Raw genomic sequence first — 10,564 nt, 5'->3', positions numbered from 1 at the left:
CATTTACACACTGATGGCAGAGGCTGCTACGTTAAGTGCCCAACTGTCAATCAGATAACACATTCATACCCGTTGGCTATGCCACCGGGAGCAATTTGGGGTTCAGTGTCTTGCCCAAGGACACTTCAACATGTAGCCTGAGGGAGCTGGGGATCGAACCTCCGACCTTCCGATTGAAATACGACCGACTCTACCACTGAGCCACAGCTGCCCCAGGTTGATCTCTTATCTCCAACATCACCTGCCCAGGGGTAGGTTAGGTGTTCAGCATAGGTTACCATGGTGATCTACCCCGGTAAGAAGTGAACCACCTTCGTAGTACTGGAAAAACTCGGAGTTAACCCTTAAGTTACCTCGATAACCACATCGTAGTGTACTTTTTGTGTTTAGAGTTGTAGCATAATTTGGCCCGCCACCTCCTCTCCTCTCCTCTCCTCCACCTCCTCTGTTTACTCTAAAGTCAAACAGCAAACAAAAGTAATTTATTGAAGACAAAACTCAAATTTTGAGCCACTAACCAAACTAAACATTTTAATAAATAATTATCACCATTTTGTGTGAGTTTGCATGTAATGTGGCCCTCCCACTTCCTCTCTTCACTCTAAACAACAAATGGAGGACGAGGAGCGACGTAGTTAATCTCAGAAACCATGTGAAAAGATCATGTTTGCATTGAGATCATAATGTTACATTTTAAAATATTAACCTTTTACATTAGGGAGGTCACACCAACTGCCCTAACACCTCCTCTCCTCCCAGCTCCCCCTCCTCTCACCTCCTCCTGTCTCGTCTCCTCTCCTATAAAACACAAAAGTCAGACCAAAGGAAATAAGAGTCAAGAACAGAAAAAGCTGAAACTGAACTGTGATGAAATCTGCTGATGGCATTAGAGAAGTTGATATTTATCTTTTTACGTGAGAGATGGAGCTTAATTTGGCCCGCCACCTCCTCTCCTCTCCGCTCCTCTCCTCCTCCTGGTGCCCCAGTTGTGTCAAATTGCCACAATTTAAAAGATATACGAGGTGGCTCGGGAGATTTTGCGGGGCACGCTTTAAGAGCCTCAGTGGACGGCCTCAGTCTTTTAGGTGGGCGGGCTTTTACAACCTCACTGAGAGCCACAAGAGTCTTGTGGCGGCGCTCTTTCAAAACACCCGTGGAGCAGGAGGGGGATCTTACGTGTGACCTCCTGGAAGAGCCGGGGAAACAGCCAGGTAAGGAGGTCGGTGCCGGGGGCTGCTGGGCCGACTAGGGCCTGGGACGAGGATGGAGGTCCACGTGAAACGCTGCTCCATCTACAGGTGAAAACAAAGACAACCTTCAGCCCACTGCTCCACGAATTAAAAGTATCAATACAGAGCTTCAAGGCAGCAATACTCCATTAAAATCAAACAACATACAATGACTTAAACACAAGCTAGAATTAAGTATTTGCATTAAAAATGATAATTGTTTACATTTGTTTCATATTGATATGTTTGCAGGAAACCTTAATTATGTTAACACGTTTGTGAAAGCACACATGGTCACTTTCATTCTGTATCAATAAAAAAAAAACAAGCCCATGAGCACAGAGTCAGGACTGATAAAGATGAAGTGCTCAGAATAAACATGTTGGTATAAATTATTTAAAATTACACTTCAAATAGATCTGTGTAATAAGCTTAGTGTAACAATATTAGTGACTTGACATGTGCCTTATAAAACAAATAATTAATAATTTGGCATATGAAGGATCTGTGTGTCAAGACGGCGCCATCATTTCTGCAGCTGAAAAAAAACGGATTTTCTGCTAAATCAAATGTGAAATACTTTATATATGAAAAAATAGTTAATGAACATAACCTCATAGCTTTAACTCTAACGTCGCTGCTTCATCTAATAGCCTGTGACCTGTATGACCAGGTTAAAATACAGAACATGTAGGCCTGGTTTAAGTAACAGCGTACTTCTCATTATGTTTGATTGTCCAACATTTAAAGGGGATTTCGGAAAAACAGCGCGTTTTAAACAAGTCTGGAAAGCAGCCTTTGGTTTCATTATTCAGTCTAAAGTGATTATTTTACACAGTAAATCAAAAAGGGCTACGGCTAATATCAGCAATTAGCCTGCAACTGAACCAGGGTTCAGAGAGAGTCGATAGCAAAATGCTCTGTCAACGACATGGCTATAAAAAAGTGCACGAATGCCACTTTTACCATGGAGAAGTCCTTTCGTCTGTCGCAGAGGGTCTTTAGTTGAAGTCCTGTTGAAAAAAGTCGCTTTTTGTTGGATGTTTTTTTGGAAAAAATCCTCGCTTGGAAATTTCCGTGAGAGCAGTGTAATTTCTGACCGTACAGACGTGTTTTGTTTGGGCTCAACTGGTCAACTTGTCGAAATGATGCACCATATAATGTTCTGGTCCGTTTAAACACGTACCTGTTCTAACGGTCACATCTCACCTTGAGAGGTTCCGTCGAAAAAACACGGCGAGGTCAGACAGAGAAGTCCAGTCTTCGTAATGTAAGAAAACATATAAAGTGCACATATGGTTAGAGCTCTCAAGGTGTCACTGACCTCAATCTACACTTCCCAATTGTAATAATTAAACTGTAATTATTTTAAGTCTGATTTTAAAAAGTTAAAAAAGTTACATTTTGAAATCACATGAAAAAAAAAGCATGAAATAAAATGAGGAATTGTATTATGCAATTTGCTTGGGGTTATAGTTTGACTGTTGTCTGTCTATATGTATTATCACTTTACATTTATGAATTTCTTTTTGATTATTTCAGTTTCCATAATTCTGATGAGACCACCCTGAATCTTACCTTAGGCTACTTATTGTCTATTTTTCTCTAAATTTTGCTCTAATTTACCTGATGAACATCAGCTGTACTTAAAAATACTTACAACTACAGAATCAGATCATAAACTCATTAGGAAAATGTGTTGTGAGGTTATAGTTTACAGTGGGCTCCTCTCATAGACTTCTATAGAATCAGACTTATTTTCTAACCAGTGGAGTCGCCTCCTGCTGGACATTACAAAGAATGAAGGTGTTAGGACCGTTTGCATTGCAATTTATGACATCATTGAATGATATCAGTCATACATTTTGATTTATAAATTATGTAGCCTATGTGGAGTGAAAAATGTGGGCTTGGGAGAGAAATGTTTCAAAGATTATTGAGTTACAGTTATCTCCTCTACACTCTGACGATGAAATCACGTACTCTAGCCATACATACATGCAATACACACCCATTTTAAAATCTGAAAACATCATGTTACTTAGACCTGTATTATTCAAAAACTGTAAAAGATAGCAAGTGAATACATGCCAAATAGCTGAAAGAATTGTGAACATTTTAAAGCAAAAATTAAGTCTGTGAGTGAAAGTATGCTGAAGCAGTAACATTTCAAAGCTGAATAAGTTGGAGTGAAGTTGAAGATTTTTCCCTTCTGTTAACATTGCGCACATTTTTGTACAAAATGCTGAATATCTTAAAAAGTAGAAGTGTGAAAAGTCATAGCATAAATGTGCTGAGGATGCTGAACAGTTTGATGAAAATGTATGGAAGAATAAACAAAAGAAAAAATAAAGAAAAGGATAACAATAGTGATTAAATTAAAAAGTAAAACTTAAAGTAGCGGTAAACTGTATTTGTGCGTATTTTAATAGCATTCATTTTTATTATACTGTAATCTGTTAAGTGTAATTTGAAAATAGACCACTGGGTGGCAGTATTGCACCACTTTAGACTCGATACACCGTGAATATCCAACAGAAGAAGTCTGTGACGTCTGCTGTCGTAAACAACGTCAAGATGTCTGAACGAGCGGTTTAGCCTGAAAGATAAAAGCTTAGTTTTGTTTTTGGTTTAATTTTGCTTTTGTTACGTTTGGCGACTTGGAGATTGTATTAAATGGGGACCAGGAGCTTAACATGAAACTCCGGCTGCAGAATGACAGGTGAGCTAAAGCTTTTACAACGGCTTGTGTGGCCTGAGTGAAAACATCTGTTAGCTGCTAATGCTAACGGCAGCCCCGTTCGCTATTTAGAAACTAGTTAGCCAACTGTCAATATTCTGAAGAATGACTGATGCAGTCGAGGTTTTTGTTAGCCAACGGAAATTAACTTTCAAAACCTTCTGACATTAGGCGTTTGTCACCTGAAGCACTAACTGCTTATAAACCAAACTGAAGCTAGCCTAACATTTATGATGTTTTTATACACGAGTCAAAACTAAACCACAACATACTGTCGTCTTTATTTGTCAGAATGGCAGCTTTTAACTACTACAGATGTCAAATATTCAAACCCCTACGTTGATAACATTACCTAAATGTCAGTAGAGACACTTGAACTACGTCTATATTGCAAAATTAACTAATGTGTTTCCTTTTCAAAGGTTAAGACCTTCCATCAACTAAAGTGCTTAACAAGTTCCTCTCAGATCATCTGACAACTCTGCAATTTCATTCATAAATATAATTGTTTACAACTTGCAAACACAACTGTAATAACAGTTAATGCTAGACACTAATGTTGTAATAATAGGCTACATCGAAATTGATTGTTATTTATTTGTATCCAGCTGAAGCCCCTGACTTGAATCAATTCAAATTCGTATAGCATACTTTGTGATATCAGCATATATTGCAGTTGTACAAAAATCTATATATAGTGTTGTGAATAAACTTGTGATTTACATCCCTACTGGGCATGTTAAACTGAGTCTAATTGTTTGTCTTCAATGTCACAGGAGTGATACCAGAAGAGCACTGAAACCGAGGGAGTCTTCTACTGTAATGCATCCTAATTCAAGCGAGCGGGGCGCCCATGCAGGAAATGGATTATCCCTAACTCTGCAGCCAGAGCTTCTCACCAGGACACCAGCGCCTGGTGCTGCTGCAGCTGCTGCCAACCCTGAGAATATTGAAGTACGAGTACCCATGACCAGCGGGCCTGGGGAGTCAAGTGGAGGTGCATCATCCAGGAGGTGCAGAGTAAACTCCCATGGCCATTCCCATTCTCAGTCACACGGACACCATCGGGTGCATCATCACCCGAACTCGGAGCCAGAACTTGACTCACCTGACTCTGATCTTGACTCTGGAGAACCCAGCACCTCCTTGTCGGAGCTTCGCTGTCTCTTCCGCTGGATACAAAAGAGCCTTCCTTTCCTCATCATACTGTGTGCTAAACTGGTCATCCAACATGCTCTTGGTGAGTAGCAGTTAGGCAAACATCATGATTGCAGCTGTGAACTCAAGTCAACTTATGAAACGTTCTCTGTTTTTATAGGTCTAGCTGTTGGGGTTGGCCTATTTACAACTTTTCTATATGTGAATAAAAACATTCAAACTCAAGTCTTTCTTCAGGTAAGTCAGGAACAGAAAACATATTTATTGTTTGTGCATGCATTTATATAATTCAAGTTTCCTAAACTGTGTTTTGTGTGTGTGCACCCTCAGGATCGTCAGTCAAAGCTGCAGTGTGTTTGGCTGCTGCTGTTCCTCGTTTTTTCCTCCCTCCTGCTTTACTACACCTTTTTCACTGAGACACTTTACCATTGGTAAGAGAGAATTCATTATATCACATTAGTTACCCTAAGCAACAAAACTGTGTCGAGATTGTCGGTAATTTTAGTTGGTTACTCTTGTTGACTTGACATGTTTGATCCAGCAGAATTCCAGGCATCCAAATGCTCTCTTTACTCGTACAAACATAATAATAATCCAAAAACTTAATTTGTATAGCACCTTTCATACATTGGGAATAGTTCAAAGCCTTTCACAATCAAGTGAAGAAACAGGAGGAAAAAAACAAATCACACTAAAAACAAAAAACAGGCCCCAAAATGCAAGACAGGAAAAAATGTGAAGACAAATAAAACATGTAAAAGATACAAATAAAACAAAAGGAGTATTGACATAGTTAGTTTTGAATAAACATGTTTCTGATTGTCGTTGCCTTGGCGAGGTACTTACAGAGTGTTAGGCCGTACTTTATAAAGACTGAGCTCCAGATTTTCTTATTTTTGTGTCATGTTTGTATTTAGAAAACCAGCTGCAGGTGATCTAAAAACCTCTAAAGGGTTATAAAACCAAAGGATTAGTAATGTAGGCCAGTCCCACACCATTACCTTGTAAACAATAACAAGAACTTTAAAGTGGTATGGTCTCTCTTTCTTGTCCTCGATAAAAGGCAACAGAGTTCTGAATTAATTGTAGTTTATTGATGGGTTGTGATGGGAGACCTGTGAAAGGAGCATTATAGTAATCTAATCTACTGGAATAAATGCGTGAAGTATTTCGTCATCTTGTTGGTATAAGAGCTGCCAAACCTGTGCAGTGAAAGAGAGAAAGAAAGATGCCTTTGTCACCTTCTTCTAGTGGAATTTACACCTGTAGAGCAAACCCAGAACACAGTGTGAACAGTACTAAGATGAACAAGCCTTAACCTGAATGTCAACCTTCTTCCAGCCTCATCTTCCTCAGCCCATCCATCGAGCCTCTGGGTTTCTGGGAGGTTCTTTGGGCTGTCGGTGTCACCAACTTCATAATAAAGTTCCTCTTTATGGGGATGAAGTGCCTTTTTCTGCTGCTGCCATCTTCACTGTTGACCTACAGAGCCCAGGTGAGAGCAGAGCATTTCTGCTATGGTTAAAGAACTCTAATTCCATGTCTGTGCAGTGCTGGTTCAGCAGTAGTAATTTAGTTTATGTCTGCAGGGCCGATGGCTGATGCTAGCTGAGGAGCTGGGTCAGGTCCACCAGGCCACAGCGCCTGTTCCACTGTGGTTCCGCTACCTGGTCACCTACCAGGAGGCTGACGGCACCCCTGGGATCACACTGGGGGTCCTGCTGGCTTTGCTCTACCTCATACTGAAGGTCTGTTCAGTCAGTATACTGACAGATCTTTGTTGCATTATTGTTAAAAAATTAAAGTGAAAATAGGTGAACTAAGTTTGTTTTCTGTCTCTTGCAGCTTTTAGGACTGTATGGCCAGTGGACGTCTTTACTGAAAACTGTGAGGGTATTTCTAAAGGGCGAGGTCAGTGGTGCACAGCTTTTTAGTTAAACTTTAAATGTTCAGAATCAGTAACCAGCTGTGTTGAAGTGTTGTTGTTTTCTTTGGTTTCTCAGCATACAGGCTCAGCAGCCACCAGGAGTCAGTGCAGCGAGGCTGGAGATGTCTGTCCCATCTGTCAGGGAGAGTACAGGGAGCCTCGGGCTCTACTCTGTCAGGTAAAACCCCACAAGTGTGCACTGCAGGAACATACCACTCCAAGTGGTCAGGTTTTGTTTCGTTATAGGTGGTAGTATTTTTAATTTCATTTGTTGGTTAGCTTTAAGTGCCTTGTAGGCATCGATAGGGCTGGGCATTTCAAGCAAAAATACCATTCAATATTCACTGTGAAATATTCCACCATTATTCGAAGGGGTGACAAATTTAGAGAAATCAGCAGGTATAAGCTCAATTGTGAAAGTATCCGATCAAACAAATGTCAAAGCCTCTCCCCCCAGAACACACCAACATGCACTGCCTTATGTTGAAGGACATGTCAATGAGAGAGTGTTTGTGAGACGAATGCAGCCAATCATTGTCATCACTACTCGCAACTAACTAACTAATTCTTGTACCCGCTCTCTAGCTTTAGCTAGAGGAAGAAAGCATATGAAATGAGTGCAAAGCAAAGTGCGCCACCATAGATAATCTTTTCCTTTTTTGTCATATAATTTTATTTATTGATATATTTCTGGTATACATATATGTATACCAGAAATATATCAATATATACAAATATAAAAACTTTTTCTATAAATATCACCAAAAAAACTAACACATTAAATTACCTACCCCAGCTTTATTGATATGGTTTTTAACTTTGCAGCAGTTGAGAAAATTGTGCTGTTATCATTAACTTATCCAGTGCTCACTTCATTAACGAAAATGATGACTAAAAACGTTCATCAACGACCTTTTTTCCATGATGAAGACGAGACGTCGACAAGCTAAAAATAAATTGTTGATAATAAAAACTCTGACGACAGCTGTGTTTCGTTTTCATTAACGAGACAGGACGAAAATGTACTCACTGAAAAAGGGGGTGTTTTTTGCGTCATTTGACGCTTCTTCCGCACAAAAATGAGCGCTCAGCAGCTGTCTACTTCAGACTGTTTAAATGAGAAGCGATGATGAATATAAAAAAAGTTATTCAGTAAAAACCAACGCTGCTGCTGTAAATACGGCAAGAGAGGAATGTGCAGAATGTGGTACCGTAACTGCACGGCTTCGTTCTGTGGCTTTACATGCGCTACGTTACGTTCCAGAAGTTTCCATAAATGCATCTCACCACAGCTGAGGATCTATATTACCTGTGCAGAACATCGTCAGGATTCAATTAATATAAGGACGGATGAAAGGACTCTACAGCAGATTGAACCTGTATCAGGCTGATTGAATTAGTTTAAAGAGAGAAAACGTTTTGACGAAAATGTGACTTTTTATTGACAAACATGTTTGGACTTTTTGACGCCTTAAACTATGAAGGGTAAAAATGAGTAAAATGTGACTAAAGCTAATTAGCATTTTTGTCATAAGACTAAGACTAAATCTAAAACAGCTGCCAAAATGAACTCTGAACTAATCTCTTATATTGTCATTGAAGTATATGAAGCGCATCATTAATGTAGGTCTTGGTTTTGTGTGGTCAGTCTAGCACGTTTAAATGTGCTTTTTTTTCTGTGCAGCACATATTCTGTGACGAATGCATCGCTCTGTGGTTCAACCGGGAGAAGAGCTGCCCTCTCTGCCGCACCGTGATCACAGAGAAGGTCTACAAGTGGAGGGACGGAGCCACGTCTCCACACCTGCAGATCTATTGATAAGAAACAGGTGGAGAGCTTTCAGGTGTGGGGACATTGGTATGAGGGTGTATTTAATATGTGATTTTTCTATGTCTGATAAAAAATGTTGTACACACTGTTTCAATAATCAGCTAAGGGCTGTGAAGTCAGTAATAACAGACGACTTGCACCTACAGTAGGCATGTTTCTGGTTTATGTACCCAAACATCCCTACTCGGCACTCTGACAGGAAAGTTGATTATTTTCATGCCTCCAGTGTTTTTTTGATTTTTCTATTTTAAGTTTATTCCTCTTGTGTTGTTTTGCTTTTATTCACCTTTATTTTATTATAAACTTTCCTTATGGTGCAACAAATTGTTCTTTCCCTTGTAAATACAGGAATTCAGAGAAATATATAAGTATTTTGATCAGATTTTTTTCCCTCCATCACACACATGAACAAACATGCGACTCATGAACCCTTTCTTATCCAGTGTTTCTAAATTTGTGGAAGTGATTTTCCTCATTTGTAACAATGAATGTGTGGAGGTAGACAGCTGCACACCTCAGGAGAGCTTTCTGAATACTGCTTAAAATGAATCTTTGAGCCTGAATGTGTTTAAAAAAAAACAAAAAGGTCCAATAAGTGTCCTGAAAAGGCTTTTTTTGAAGGCCTGAATCACACGGTCAGCCTGCATGTGGGCACTGAGGATGTAAGCAGTAGGCTTAAGAATAACTGTCTGTGATGGATGAACAGTTTGCTTTATGCTTTCAGCTTTTGATGACTTATTTTCACAACTGATAATAAGGATGCAACTGAGCTTGTGAGATTGATTTACACATAAATTATTTTTCTATCGAGGTGACATGGCCTCGTTTTTTGTAAAAAACCAAAGACCGGGAGAAAGATCTATTTTATTATGTACGAAAATCATTTCACTTTGGTGTTATTTTTATCCATTTAAATTCATAAACTATCTCAATAAAGATTTACATTTCAATCATGGTTCTTACTTTTATTATGTGAATTGTGAATGACTAATGTGTGCAACAGCTTGGCCTTAAAGTAACTTTGACTGAACTCATTGAAGTCTACATAAAAGAGCTTGATCGATATATCGATATAAGCCTATTCTGATATATCTGCATCGACACTTATTCAGGAATGAAAACGCAAAAGATTTAGAGACGATGTCATTGTGTTTTGTAGAGTGTCTGAAGACTATACAGTACAATACTCTCAGCTCTGTCTGCAGCACATTCAGCAGAGCAAGACTGCAGACGCAGGTTCACACTATAATGGTTGACATTTTCTTATATTGTTAAACATTTGCTTTGTGAGCAACCATGACTAGTCATATTGCTGCAGAATTACTGCACTCTCTACAAAGAAATTGTCTATTTTTATTCTAGCTCCAACCAAGTAATCTGATTGGATAAGAGGCATTCCATGAGTGCTGAAATAAAGTTCAACATCACTCCGCCTCAGCCAGGTGATCTGAATACTGTTAATTAACAGTACAGCAGATTGCGTATGTCTACACTGATCAAGCTGGTTCCTCTGAATCACACAGCAGACTCTGATTTCACTGGTTGATGATAAATTAAAACATACAGATAAATGTACATGATGAAAACGGCTGATCTGTGGTAACCTGGAGACACAAGCTGTCTCAATCCAGAGGCTGCAGCTTTCATCCACGGCCTGCGCAGATCACTAAAGCCGAAAC

The 10,564-nt window shown here is 39.4% G+C and overlaps 1 protein-coding gene across 1 annotated transcript; it reads left to right on the top strand.

Moving 5' to 3' along the window:
• The first annotated feature begins 3,802 nt into the window (after window positions 1-3,802).
• Window positions 3,803-9,835, top strand: rnft1 (ring finger protein, transmembrane 1). The gene is made up of 9 exons (XM_069673784.1): window positions 3,803-3,951; window positions 4,746-5,209; window positions 5,288-5,364; window positions 5,458-5,558; window positions 6,469-6,622; window positions 6,717-6,875; window positions 6,973-7,038; window positions 7,131-7,232; window positions 8,739-9,835. Exons 1-9 carry the CDS (start codon window positions 3,926-3,928, stop codon window positions 8,871-8,873), a joined length of 1,284 nt encoding a protein of 427 aa, XP_069529885.1. The 5' UTR covers window positions 3,803-3,925; the 3' UTR covers window positions 8,874-9,835.
• The last annotated feature ends 729 nt before the right edge of the window (window positions 9,836-10,564 follow it).

This window comes from Semicossyphus pulcher, unplaced genomic scaffold (genome assembly GCF_022749685.1).
Source record: "Semicossyphus pulcher isolate SPU_LCO1_2020_fin unplaced genomic scaffold, fSemPul1.0.p SCAF_10, whole genome shotgun sequence".
Lineage (NCBI taxonomy): Eukaryota > Metazoa > Chordata > Actinopteri > Labriformes > Labridae > Semicossyphus > Semicossyphus pulcher.
The sequence above is the reverse complement of the archived record's forward strand: the minus strand, read 5'-3'. Positions and strand labels throughout refer to the sequence as shown.

Bases quoted from the DNA above. Each gene is read 5' to 3' on its own strand.
- rnft1 (XM_069673784.1), top strand. From the start codon at position 3,926: ATGAAACTCCGGCTGCAGAATGACAG. The intron at 5,210-5,287 runs GTGAGTAGCAGT...CTGTTTTTATAG, and splicing joins GGTCATCCAACATGCTCTTG to GTCTAGCTGTTGGGGTTGGC. The intron at 5,365-5,457 runs GTAAGTCAGGAA...GTGCACCCTCAG, and splicing joins AAACTCAAGTCTTTCTTCAG to GATCGTCAGTCAAAGCTGCA.